Raw genomic sequence first — 15,314 nt, 5'->3', positions numbered from 1 at the left:
CGGGTGAGATTACAGGAAACCAACTACAGTCCATTGAGAATAGGAAACAAATCCAAGGGGATCGCAACAGACTGCTTAGCATTTGCCGATGATATTGCTGTTCTCTCAAACGACATAGAAACCGCTACAGCTCAAGTTGAAATTTTAAAGGAAATTGCCGAACAAACTGGTTTGCGGATATCGTTTGAGAAAACAGAAGTAATGACTAACATCAAAGAGGCTCCACCAAAACTCCATACAAAATACAGGGACATCACCCGAGTAGACAAATTCAAATACCTGGGTGAGATCATCATGATAAATGAACTGGACAAAGAAGCACTTCAGGAGCGAGTACGCAAACTGGAAATAGCCTACCAAACATCCCGCACAATCTACAACAAAAAATGCCTTTCCCAAAATACGTCCCGAAGCCAGTAGTTCTATATGCAGCCGAAACCCTGTCTCTAAATGCCAACAAAGGACTCCTTGAAGAACTGGAGAAAAGAGAACGCAAAATTGTGAGAGGAATCTTGGGATCAAAGTACAGAAATGGAATCCATCAAAAGAGATCCAACAAGGAAGTCTACAGCAAAATAGAGAAAATTACCGACACAATCAGAAAAAGACGGGCACGATTTTACGGTCATCTGAAAAGAATGGATGGAAGAAAATTAACTAAAGAAATCTTTCACTTTTTTGATTCAAACCCCAAAACCACAATTCCCTGGTTTAGAAATGCCAAAGACGACCTGCAAATGCTACATATCTCAGCTGAAGACACCCTTAACAGAGATCTCTTCTGCAAGAAAATATTGACGAATGAGCTAAACCGAGACGAGCAACCGAAGAGAAGACACGGTGCCCCTTGGACAGAGGAGCGTAAGCAGGCCCACTTACAAAGAATGAGGGAAATTTGGGCTCTAAAGAAGGCCAAGTTCAGTGTCAAATGCAACAAGACTTAACGTGGTCCTTGATGGCCCCAGCGAATTATATAATAATAATAATAATAATAATAATAATAATAATAATAATAATAATAATAATAATAATTCAAGCTCGATACTTGCATTATTTACCCATGGGTGAGAGAATATTGTTTTCAAGTTATTTCAGTTTATCACATTTGCGTCACAATACTGCGTGTTATGAATATTTCCAGAGAGTAAAAGCTTCAATCTTTCCGTTGGGTATTAATTATGCTGCCATCACGTAGCAGGGAATGAAGATACAGGCAAAAGAAAAAACATGGCCGACAGATCGGCCCCCGGCATTTTTAGCAGTAGCTCACATGTCCGATAGATTGGCCGCCTGGCACTATAAGAGTTAAGCACCTTTAAATATTACCACACTGAGTCAAGATTGAACCTGCCAAGTTGGACTCCGAAAGCAAGTGCTTTATAGTTTGATTCAGCCTGACTGTTTTAAGTGTGTGAGGTGTGTGTACTAATGAGACAAATATCTGTCATAAACAGAGACATTAATGCCCGAGCTACATTAGTTATACAGTATTATTTACAATGGAACCTTGATTCTCCATTTTTGGAGCGACCATGGGAAAAAAAGAATGTACCACACGAGAAAACGGAAAATCCGGGAACGAATGAACCATTAACAATTTGGCTAAACATCACAAAAATACATATACTTATAATCTTACAAACACCCCTAAACCAAACCAAACTACAGCCCCAATGGGCCTTCCACCTACCAAGCAACTGCTGCTCGGTCCGAAGGCCTGCAGATCACGAGGTAACGCATGGTCAGTGTGACGAATCCTCTCGGCCGTTATTCCTGGCTCTCTAGACCAGGATCGCCATCTCACCATTAAATAGCTCCTCAATTAAAGGTAATTGTAGAATGAGTGAACCTGAAACCAGCCCTAATATCCAGGCAAAAATGCCCGACGTGGCTGGGAATCAAACCCGGGCCCTCCGGGTGAGAGGCATGCAAGTTAGACCGAGGGGCCGGCTTCAATCATTAATTACCGGTACACGACTTAAAAATCTCAAAACTTTACATTCAGTTTTACCGGGAAAACTTCTGTCAGTTTCCTCTAAAAACTTCTTTCAGTTCAACAACTTTGATCAGCCAAACTCTTTGAAAAATCTAATACCTGTAACGCCAAGCCAAACAGCAATTGACAAGTAGTTTTTAATTCTCTAATCTAATAAAATACAGCACAATAGATGCTAAAGCGCCCAACATGATGTGAAATCTTTTTCTTTTTTTAATTTTCCATTTTAATTTGGTCACCGGTATACTGTTTATAGGTAGTCAGTTTAAGGAAATATTGTACCGAGTAAATTAGGTCTGCATCGACTTTTAAGGGTTATGTTGAACTCTAGAATATGGTTTCGAATCTAGGCCTAACTATCGATCCTCAAGTTCTCGAATGCATCATAATTATTCAATTCTGCCCGTCAATAATCACAATCAAATTGGAAAGAGAAAAAATATCATTAACACTTCCGAAATTACAATTATTCGCGACGACTGCAGTACGACTGCAAAATGATACATAGTTTCTAAATGTAACGTGCACAGATAAAACAACTGCAATTTTTATAACATTTTAACATAAAAACATTAAATTCCCAGTCTTACATTAGGACCAAAACAGTAATAGGCAATCCCAAAACCTCACATGGCTTTATGTAAGTAAGGTGCAACATCTGTTCTGGTCTCGATGACATAATCGTACCGTATACGATAATAAAATACTAAATTTCCGTTTCTTAAGGAGGAGCAGTTTCGATTCCTGCCTGAAAGCCCAGTGACTATACAGTGCCCTGAGGGAAGTGCCGAAAACCTGTTCAGCGATACAATCAAAAAAATTATGTACCGGTAACCCTGGACATGATGTAGACGTTTTGCAAGTACAAGCATTTGACAAAACAGGTTCAGTCTTCAACTAGAGCTCACAGAGATAAGATATCTATTAGGTTCCACCTATTCAATACTAATTACATGTTTATGTTACTAATAACTTTTATTCAACTTGGGACCGGTTTCGACACATAAAATGTCATCATCAGCCATAAAATGAATCACAAATATATAAGCAATGACATAATCAAAACTATTGTGGATACATATTGAAATATGATCATTAAAAATCTTTAACCGTCCATCACACCATCAATGAAGCTCATATCTTGGAATTCAGGTAGAGTTGTCAAAATGCACTCTGTCTCCTTCGAATTGTTGTCGACATTCTCTGCTTTATGATTTCCGAGGATTTTCTAAACAATACCACCTGATTGCGATGCTAAGATGGTCCCTTACGAAAGTTCATCACCGATCACTTTTCCAGTACGGTACAGTACGTCCTCAAATTACCGCATTGACGGGATGTTAACACCAAAATCCGTAAGTATGCCATAGCCGTCCTTTCGTGAGATACAGTTTCTTGAAAAACGCGTGTGATCAAGGATTTAGCGTTGGGACTGAAATTTCTGGACGGTTGATCCGGGAAATAGTTTCTTCGAGGAACAGATAATGCGAGATTTTTAGAATGTGATTTAATTAGGATGTTCGCGGGACCACATAATTTGAACAAATAATAAGGGAAAACGTAGTTTCCAGGAACGTATAATCGAGGTTCTACTCTATCTTATTTCACATTTTATGGCCTACATTGGACCACTCCAGTCAACTATACAAAGGATATTTTGATTTTCTATCTACCTATTATTATTATTATTATTATTATTATTATTATTATTATTATTATTATTATTATTACTATTATTATTATTATTATCCTTCGTCAGAAGAAGGAGGATTTGGAAGCATACGAACGTTCGTAAAGAAGAAATGAAGAAAGAAGACGTCTGAAAGACAAAGCACGATATCACCCTGAAATAATGCGAGAGCGGTTCCGGGGTGATGACTCACATCGTGGGAAAAGGGTGTGTGGTTTTTAGTTGGTAAGAATCCCACACACTTGTGGAGTGCGGACCCTTCACAAGTGTCTTTTTGAAGATTTTCCACAATCCCTCATTAAAAAATATATATATATTATTATTATTATTATTATTATTATTATTATTATTATTATTATTATTATTATTATTATTATTATTATTATTATTATTATTATAATCAACTAACTGAAGAAAGGATCTTGGCATCTGAGAGGATGAAGAATTATTGGAAGCATAGAAAAGTTAAAATTTTCTTTATATGATTGACTGGATGGTCCTAAGTTGGCCATTAAATGTTACAATACTACACAATTAACTCCCTTGTTTATACAGTGAACATCATCATCCAGATCATGAATCAGATGGAGGTGATATGAAATAATAGCAATGGTGAATGGATGAGATATTTGTATGAAACAGGCACAAGTGTAATTTGAACAAAATAAGAAGGGCAATGGAAACCATTTTTAACTGGAGATAATCACTTCTTACCTGATGAATAGTCATATCATGATGAAGAGTACGTGGTAGCTTTTCCAGTCTCAAAGCTTCTTGTGCCTCCCGCTCCCTTTCAGCTTCCGAGATCATCTCATCCACCTGAAATGATCACAGGAGAAGATTAAGATTCTCTGAAAAATCAATGTGTTCAGCAAAATTTAACACCTGCATATATGACAAATACTTACTTTTAAATACCATTTAATTACTATCCTTATATATACGGTAATTCCATGAGGAACATGAAACTGAGAAAGTTTGGGACATCACATGACCTTGGGAGATGGCTCATTCTTCAGATTATAACTCCAAGACCTCAGAAATGGGTTTTTATTTTATTTCTTGGTTTTTTGCTATTTGCTTCACGTCGCACCAACACAAATAGGTCTTATGGTGACAATACGACAGGAAAGGCCTAGGAATGGGAAGGAAACAACCGTGGCCTTAATTAAGGTACAGCCCCAGCATTTGTCTGGATGTGAAAACGGCAAGCCAAGGAAAACCATCTTCAGGGCTGCCAACAGTGAAATTCGAACCCACAATCTCCCGGATGCGAGCTCACAGCTGCGCGCTCCCAACCACATGGCCAACTCGCCTGGTAAGAAGTCAGAAAAATATAAAATTGTTCTTCTAAGTAAGTCATAAATAAATAAATAAATAAATAAATAAATAAATAAATAAATAAATAAATACAGTGGAAGTCTGCTATAGCGAGTACAGGATATAAAGAGAACTGCATTATAACATCAGCTTTGCTCTCTCCCTTCCAAATTCCTATACTAAACTGTGTGTTCTCCCAGGTTGGTAATATAGTAAGTGAGATTTCATCAAGGTGTCGTAAAGAAATGCAGTGAGCTCGCAGTTGCGATCAACAGTATTCTGTAAGAAGGAAGTCAGCTCCCAGACGAAACTATCTTTACATCGGTCTGTTTTCAGACCAACTTTGCTTTACGGGAGCGAAAGCTGGGTGGACTCAGGATATCTTATTCATAAGTTAGAAGTAACAGACATGAAAGTAGCAAGAATGATTGCTGGCACAAACTGGTGGGAACAATGGCAGGAGGGTACTCAGAATGAGGAGATAAAGGCTAATTTAGGAATGAACTTGATGGATGAAGCTGTACGCATAAACCGCTTTCGGTGGTGGGGTCGTGTGAGGCGAATGGAGGAAGATAGGTTACCTAGGAGAATAATGGACTCTGTTATGGAGGGTAAGAGAAGTAGAGGTAGACCAAGACGATGATGGTTAGACTCAGTTTCTAACAATTTAAAGATAAGAGGTATAGAACTAAATGAGGCCACAACACTAGTTGCAAACCGAGGATTGTGGCGACGTTTAGTAAATTCACAGAGGCTTGCAGACTGAATGCTGAAAAGCATAACAGTCTATAATGATAATGTATGTATGTAATGTATATAGTATGATTAAGATAGGTTAGGTGACGCTGTTTGAAAAAGAAACTGAAATGTTTGCCACAAAACGCGATCAATCATCTTCGGAACGGCATAGTTTTTTCGCTATGTGCACTTGGGAGCTCTCTCGTCAACATTTGAAGGCAATGTCAGTCTATTAGCAATACCTGTAGACTGCTTTCCTCTAAAAGAAAATTCAAAATGAAAGAGGATAACATCTTTTCGTAATAAATGCGTAATAAACGTGGCCGATAGCATTTGTTAACTTGTTAGAAATACAGGCTGAAGTAAACGACTGTCTGGTGTGAAAATGGGAAACCACGGAAAACCATCTTCAGGGCTGCCAACAGTGGGATTCAAACCCACTATCTCCCGGATGCAAGCTCACAGCCGCGCGCCTCTAACCACACAGCCAACTTGCCCAGTCAAAACACATGTTAGATGAATAAGGAGGTTCAATAACAAAGTGTACTGACAATGTGGATTTAACCATAATACTGACAGTGTGGTGAAGTTCTGCTTTTAGAGGATTAGATGTACCATTTAAGGGAAACAACCATTGGATGGCTCTAATGAAAACTGGTAGAGAGCTCCTTTCACTTAGAAGTGAAAACCAGACTGCTGAGGAATATTTGCAGGCGCTAGCTGAAGAACGAAATAGCTATACAACATCAAACAATGTGCAGAATTCTCAACAGGAATAGGGAAGATGACTAGCTGAGTAACTCAGAGCAGAGACCACCGATAAAGATCACAGGGGCTTAGAAGCAGACAGAGCAAGACTTGCAATTGGTAGAAAATTAAGCTCAAACTGAATTGAAGCTAGATGTACCAAGATTCCATGCAGTGTAAAACAGGAAAGTATAATTGCCCATAACCTTCTCACTGATTACATTAGCAGCCCAATTCCCTTTCTCTTCTTATGATTACGATAAGCCAAGGCAAAATGAACTACTGGCACTTATGTCGTTAACTGTGTGCTCAATTCTGGGTAGACTTGTTTGCAAGGATAGAGACAAAACAAAAAGTCAGTCTATATAAAAACTCAACAAAAGAGCTATTCTGAAATATTCTGGGTCATGACGAGAAAGCTTTCTTCTCAAGCAGTTTTTCTGGAGGACTTCTATATATACATGAATGAACTCAATATATTACATGGGTAAATATTCCTGTAGTAACTTTTTGATTACAATTACAATGAACCCAAAGTGGGAAGAAATGCCATTTAAAACAATCATTCATCCAATGATCATCACAACATTACATCACATTTATTTCACTTGAAATTGAAAGCTCTCAGACTATTTAACCAAAGGACAAATATCTGGACAAACTCCTTGTTTTACGTCCTCATTTTAGTGACAGATGTGTGGTTTGCCCGTACTGTTACGACCTGTGGATAAGATACTAAACGCCGATATTAATAAGGTCATTGTTACGTTCGTGCCTGTTACTTCTAACTTATGAATAAGATATCCTGAGTCTACGCAGCTTTCACTCCCATACAGCAAAGTTGGTGTAAAGATAGTTTCGTCCAGGAGCTGACTTCTTTCTTACAAAATAATGTTGAGTGCAACTGCAATGTCAATGCATTAGCTTTGCTACACCCTAATTCAATCGCACTTACTATACTACCATCCTGGGAGGATACACATCCTAAATATTTGAATGATCTACCTCTCCCAGTTTTGTATTCCTGGGTTGGCATACAAATCCCTTAGGTTTCTTCCCTGCTGACATCACTTTAGTCCTGGAACTGCTAATTTTTGTATCATACTCACTGCACCTGTTTTCAAATTCCATATTACATTGCAGGCTTTCAGCACAATCTGCCATTAAGACCAAGTCTTCGGCATTGGCCAAAATACTTACTACATTTGCACTTGACTGAATCTCTCCCTGTCACTTTATACTTTCAGTGGATGAAAGTTTACAGCCCTCTCTAACCCCTGTCCGTATCTTGAACCAAGAAATCATTCTACTATCAATTCTTGCTGCAGCCCAATTGTCAACATAATCATTTCCTTTCACAAGGGATAACAAAAGAACATTTTGATGATGATGATGATGATGATTATGCTTGTTGTTAAAAGGACCTAACATCTGGGTCATCAGCCACAAGGAACATTTTCAGGGCTAGAAAAATTGTAATAATACAAAGCAGTAATAGCAAATATTCGTGATGCGATAAGCGAGGTATTTTTATATATTTAATATGGGAATCGGGACTTCAAATTTCTGATGTATTAAGCGAGAAGGTGTGTTAATGAGAATGAACTAATGAAGTTTCACTGTACATGCTTTTAAAGAGAAAGTAAGTCCTGTATCAAAGACTGGCTAAAATGGTCAATTGACCTGACAAAGGAAAAGAACTATCAAATGAAATGGGGTATGGCTTTTAGTGCCGGGAGTGTCCGAGGACATGTTCGACTCGCCAGGTGCAGGCCTTTTGATTTGATGCCCACTGGCGACTTGCGCGTTGTGATGAGGATGAAATGATGAAGACGATACATACACCCAGCCCCCGTGCCAGTAAAATTAACCAATGGTTAAAATTCTCCGACCCTACCGGGAATCGAACCCAGGACCTCTGTGACCAAAGGCCAGCATGATAACCATTTAGCCATGGAGATGGACAAAAACTATGACTTTTTTTTTTTTTTTTTTGCTTAACGTTGCACTGACACAGATATGTCTTATAGCGACAATGGGACAGGAAAGGCCTAGGAATGGGAAGGAAGCGGCTGTAGCCTTAATTAAGGTACAGCCCCAGCATTTGCCTGGTGTGAAAATGGTAAACAATGGAAAACCATCTTCAGGGCTGCCGACACTGGGGTTCGAACGCACTATCTCCCGGATGCGAGCTCGCAGCTGCGCGCTCCTACCCACACAGCCAACTCGCCTGGTAATTTCTTTTTTTAAGCATGTTCCAATAATGTTTCCTTACTAAGCAAGTTGTTACTCCCCACCAGTGTTTCCTCAATTTAAATATTACAAAAAACATACAAGGTACATATTTCAGACATATGCACTGTAATAGACAATACTAAATATCCACTTTCACAATTTATTACAAAACATCATTTTGTTTCAGGTAGAATAATGCACTTCTGACAGTTGGAATATTCTAGTGCCTGCTATTATTCAGCGTTTGCAAATTTTGTACCTTCACTCACACAATGAAAATACTACATGTTTAGGTCTGCAATGGTTCAGCAACAAAAAACACCTGTATTTTCCTCATCCCTACACTTTTCCAACATAACTATTCATAAAAGACATCTCACAGAACTCTTCTACATGGGAAGTGCTTGTGGAAAGATAACTGGAGTTCTCTAGCATATTCATGTCAAAATATACCTAGGATATGATAATTTCATTGCTTTGCCTCTCAGAAAAACTTCCAAAACACCACCACCAAGAAATGCCATATTTACTCGCATATTAGACCCCCCTTTTTTCCCCCACATGTACTGTGAAAAAAGTGCGGGGGGAAGGGAGGAGGGGGGAACCAATATGCGATAACCTCAAATTTCATGCAGTGAACACATGACTTTTAGGCTATAAAGAGCTATAAATTGTACATGTGAATATTCAACACTATTCTTTAACACTCATGAATGTATTCTGAGCTTTACTGGCTATTTTTATTGGAGGGCAGTATTTCTAAATTTGAAAAGAATAAATGGTGAACATATGACTTTTAGGCCTACAAATACCGGTAAAGTAAATGTAGTTAGGTTTAGTTACTCTCATATCACGTCATTCATTTCCTTAACTCCTCTGAAGAGGTTGACGTCAGAAAGGGCATCTGGTCGTAAGAACTCGCTGCGAAGTTTAGTCTTACTTCATTACTCAATCCCATAGATAAAGGGATAAGGGTACCCTATTATGCAATATTAATACAAAAGAATGTAATGGCAGTCATTTGTGTTTGTCAGTTAAGCAGTAGGCCTACCACACTGTAAACCTGATCACTGCTTTCATTTGAATTATCGTCGTCTTGTACCTCAAACTTCCCTGCTACCCGCATGCCCTCATTCCAAATGACGTCATTTCCACGGCAATTGAGTGTGTTCGAGATCACTGAGCTCTATAGCTGCAGTCGCTTAAGTGCGGCTAGTATCCAGTACCTCGAGAAATAGCGAGTTCGAACCTCACTGTCAGCAGCCCTGAAGATGGTTTTCCATGGATTCCCATTTTACACCAGACAAATGCTGGGGCTGTACCTTAATTATGGCCATGGCTGCTTCCTTCCCAATCATAGCCCTGTCCTGTCCCATCATCGCTATAAGACCTATCTGAGTTGGTGCGAGCAACTTGTAAAAAAAAAAAAAAGTATTTGAGATTGCGTCTTTTTGAAACTTAAAAACCAGTTTTGTTCCCGACTATAGAGTCCAAAATGTGAGAATCTATTCGCAAAATGTTTTTGGAGATGGTCTCAGTTATTCCCAGTTGTAGTATGTGTAGCAAAAGCCACCCCCTTCAGAATAAAGCCGTGCTGTAAAAAGCGTGCCAACCCAGCAGCTGATAACTAGTGTAGGTTACGAGTTGTACTTCCAAATGTAATAGTGACAGGAAGCATTTTTTTGGATAATTGTGGCTATTTTTAAGAATATTTCATGCTTGATCTCTTCTGTGCCGTTCCACTGTTCTGTTTGCAAATACACAGAGTTAAAATACACACGATTACTGCGAACAAAATTAATCAGTACGCACTAGAAGTCAATAACGTTAGAAAAAGATTAAATTTTGTGAATCAGGTACAATCTCAATCATAGTGGCCATGAGAGAGACAAATGTAGCATTCAAATTGCTAAAAGACAACACTTAGAACAAGAGAATCGAACTGCAAACTCGCAAGCAATTCAGCATGCACTACTTCAAGAAAAGAAGAGGTATTAAGAAGAAGAAAATTCAGATATTAAATTTAAATAATTCAGAAGGTGATATTATACGTTAATACATATAAGCACACACAATTTTATTATAAAACCCAGCGAATTTCGTAAAATACGAAATACGACATTGAACTTCGCAGAGAAGAGGAAGGCACTGAATAAACCTAGTCCGCAAGAGAAAAGAGATTTCATTAGCAGACAGATCTTAAAGAAAGCATTCATATAGCAGAGTATATGGACAAAAGCTATATAAAACCAAAACCGACATTTTTGTAGTCTGTTCAACAGCCGAATAGAAACATTTATCTAAGCCAATAAGCACTGCCAATATAAGAATTTGGAAATATGTATGCACTAATTTCTTCTACTTTGAATTTATATTCTTGTAATGCTCAACAGAACGTCATGATGGACCTGTAAACTGCGATACGGGGATGACTACCGGAGGAACCCAGCCAACATTCACCAGCAGATGAGAGCTTGACTGCCGAGAAGCAGATTCCAGATGACCGATCAGTGTACATCATAGAGGACTGATGCAGCTGATGAATGAGACCAACCAATCCAAATCCCGGCAGGCAAAATGCAGAATGAGATAAGTTTGACAGTATTTCATTTTTTGTAGTTTTTTTTTTCAGGCAATGTAGATTACGTATCCTTGGATCAGAATGTGATGTGTCGTAATATCTTCGAGATATATTCAATATATGATACTTTCTCGCGAGTAATCTTACAAGTGTGACATATTTTCTAAAGGTTGTTAGGTGGTCTTCATAAAAGTTAGAGCTATATTGAAGTAGGGAAATGACTGTATGAGATTATGGTGAATTTTCGATAACAACAGTCCATTATTATAAATCATGCCATAACCAAGACAAGATATTTTGAGAATAGGATGCTGTATGTAATGTTATGTATAACCAATAAAGTGAAGTTGAAATTGACCACGAACCTCTCCCCAGTGAAAACAAATAAATCAAAGTATGCAACCTTTACCTATACCAATCCCATCATACATCAAATTGCCACCTCTCTAAGGAAACATGATATTAAGATAGCCCCTTAAGACCCAAAAAACAAATCAATAATTATTCTTCAACCACAACAAGATAAACTCGGACAAAAATAAATATTAGAGTTCCGGCATTTACAAACTGAAATGTGCTGAGTGCAACAGTTCATACATCGGTCAAACCGGAAGAAGTTTCACAAACTATATATGCTGAACATTTTAATGCCCAGAAACACAACACACACTCAGCAATGAGCATCCATATGAAGGACAAAGGACACAGTTTCACCACAATCGAACAAGATCTTTAAATTTAAAAAAAATAAGTTAAATCTGAAAGACAAAAGACTTTATGTACTCAAAACACCCTCTTCAAGCACCCCCACTAAGCCGTTTAACTTATCACGCCCCTATGCCCCCTCCAATACACGCATCTCCTTCCCAAGCACCAATCACAGACCCACAGCCACGCCTTCTCAGCTCCACTCCCCTCCAAGACGTCACACGTACAACACGAGGAGCAAGACGTTAGTGACAGCCAGTGCTTCAAAAACCTCTTAGCAATAAGTTAACAGCCAAACAACACTAAAGGTAAGCTTTAACTCCATATCCTCTCAATTCTCTAACGCATTCAGTCTTTCTCTTTCCCTGTCGTTATTTCACTCAACTAATTGAGGACTTATCCTTCCTTTCAGATTTTCACATACGCAAGACAGCTCAACATTAATTACACCGCACAACGTTTTGACTGTCACCCATTCAACTAATAAACCGACATCCCACATTCCAACAACTGAACACACCGTTAAAACTTCAAAATATTAGTCAAATGGGAAGATATTAACGACATTTCAACCGCCCTCATTCAAGCCATTAGTTCAACTGTTTCAACATTGGCACAATTTGAATCAAATAATCATCTGTTGTTTACATACATTAGGCACTCCGTCTCATAGAGAGTGTCCAATGGAGTTCGAATAGCCCATGGATACTTCAACGAACTAACTTGTTTGGATCTAAAATATAATCATGCAACTTAGACATCCAGGTTGAATTACGACGTAATGCAATGCTTTCACATGAGCTTGTTATAAATCACATACAAACTTTTACATCTTGATGCTAATTCCATTAGAATACATCATGAACGCAATATTAAGATAAAATTAAGTGAAATTAGCATGAATTTGGAATGCATTTCCACATCATTTCACATGTAAAATACGTGTATAGTATTTGTAATTGTATGTATTCTGTATTCATTCCCAATATTTGATTTTAAACTGTCTTCGAATTTTAACATCGCGTAAGATTGTAGACTATCACTATTGTCATTTACTACACATATGACATCCTTGTTTATGTGAAAATTCACAAGCATGAGCAACATATTTTTAATCAATTTGTTAATGATAGGATATTGTAAAGTTCTTTAATGTATTCACTTATGCAACATGTTTTACAATTTTCTAACCAGACATCTGGTAGAACTTTGAGGTGTTGATATGACTGATGATGCCCCACAAAACGGGCGAAACATGTCTCAATTATTTCAATGATGTTTAACTAACACGTTAACATCTTGTACTGTATTGAATAGGTTGAAGTTAAAATAAATTTCTTATATTTATTATCTTATGTGAGCTCGATACGAAGTTCCTCGTGGTAAGCAGGACACGTCACGAGCGAGGAACCTGCGGGTGACGTCAGTGCCACATTTTGTATGCCTTTCTCTCGAATGTACAGGAAAAAATGTCTAACTTTTTAACTGATGAAGATACAGAAATGAGACATACCTCATTGTGTAGCTAGTATTCTGAAGGCAAACATACGTCAATCTCAATAAATTCCATCAAGGCATTCAAGAGATATAAGCGAGAAAGGAACCACATTTCTTCTCATGACGTGGCGAGTAACCTTGGCCTTATCAAATATAAGCAGCGGACCGGACCGTAGCAAACTAGTTCAAATCCTTCACAGCTGGTTCACCTGTCATGCTGATCGCGACGAGTGAAGTCGAACTCAGTGTTCGTTCTGCCGGAACGTCATAATACTTGTATAAATTTCGACAGCAAGTTGACACTTAGTTTTTGTGACACAGTGAGTAACTTATAAATTGTTGGACTTACAATTCATCAGGGACATTCGAACTTCAGAAATTGACGTGTGTATAACATCAAAGTCGTAAGACTTGTAATATTTCGCCAATATTATAACTTACCAAATATCTCAATTTTCGTATGAATAACTTTAACTTTAGCACGGCTACTTTAAATTGTAATGGTCTTGAACTGTTTCAACCTAGAACATCGTGAGTGTAGGTTTGCAACACATTGACTAATTTGAGTATTATCAAAGCCTAAAAACACTTTAACTTGTGCATAAAGACAGTTCGCTAATCATCGTAACAGACTGTACCATTTGAAACAACCCGTGTGAATAGACTGTATAATGAACTGTAAATATGCTGCAATACATTACGCATACTTCGTAATTGAGTGATATTGTGAATATAGGATTCATACACAAATACTTGTGGAGCTGTGATAGTGAGTAGGTATATTACGAGAGAGAGGCATTTATTTATTTCTTTGCTGTGAAAGTGAGTCATGATAAACTGTGCTTCGAATGAGACATTTTTGACAATACGAATGGTGGGCAGTAAGTGTAAAGATGGACTATGCATGGAAGTGCATTTTCTCATTTTCCAATTATCGCAACTTACGAAAAGAAGCAGTGCTTCGACATATTTCTCATCCAGTGAATGGTGATTATTTCTGAGACAGTTATAATCAGTTCTAACAGCACAAATCAAATGGTGCACGTTTCAACACAGGACACACTATCAGTGGCCTAGTCAGATGGACTTTCTCGTGTTAAAACCAATCTTTTATTGACATGAGAAATCTTAACTCGAGATGACGTAGATCAACGGAAAATGACGAAGAACGACGTAGATCAACGGAGATTTGATGCAGATCAACGCGGAACGTGGATTTGGTACTACGAGGGAGAGTTCCAGGGACGTGGTACTATGAAACATCGTGGTGCTTGCTGTTAGCTGAGTTTCAGATTGCTGCTTGCAGAGCAGTATTCAACTGTTCGAGCTCAACAAGAAGACATATGTCAGGTGATATAAGTGTATTTTCATTCAGAAACATAATTCTGACTTGCCAACAGAACTCTTATTTATAGACAGTGTCATTGCTGACAAAGTACATTAACTCAATTCAAAAGTTCACTTACTTAATATTTTTATAAACTTGGAAAATTAACGCTTTACAACACTTAAAAGTAAAGATAGACTTTTAGAAGACAGTGTGCTCTCGTAATATCGTATGTTCTCACATGTTGAAACTTTAGAATTTCAATTCAGTGCTTCATTTACAGTGAAAGCATACCATAAACTCTTAATTTGCAATATTCACATAAAGTGTATAATAAATTTTGTAAAATAGGACAATACTCAGAACTTTATACCAGAAGATCAGATTTAATTTCAAGTGTTTTATATTTGAATATAAATATTTTGAGATGTTCACGAGAAGGAATTACAAGATTTACTTTATTTAAATTACGTAG

At 37.8% G+C, this 15,314-nt stretch overlaps 1 protein-coding gene across 1 annotated transcript in view; it reads right to left on the bottom strand.

Moving 5' to 3' along the window:
• The window catches only part of LOC136874117 (brefeldin A-inhibited guanine nucleotide-exchange protein 3), a 428,916-nt gene that overhangs the window by 278,012 nt on the left and 135,590 nt on the right, over positions 1 to 15,314 (bottom strand). The window contains exon 12 of the mRNA XM_067147676.2: positions 4,401 to 4,505. Coding sequence (XP_067003777.2) covers positions 4,401 to 4,505 — 105 coding nt within the window. The remainder of the gene's footprint in view (positions 1 to 4,400; positions 4,506 to 15,314) is intronic.

This window comes from Anabrus simplex, chromosome 1, assembly GCF_040414725.1.
Source record: "Anabrus simplex isolate iqAnaSimp1 chromosome 1, ASM4041472v1, whole genome shotgun sequence".
Lineage (NCBI taxonomy): Eukaryota > Metazoa > Arthropoda > Insecta > Orthoptera > Tettigoniidae > Anabrus > Anabrus simplex.
The sequence above is the reverse complement of the archived record's forward strand: the minus strand, read 5'-3'. Positions and strand labels throughout refer to the sequence as shown.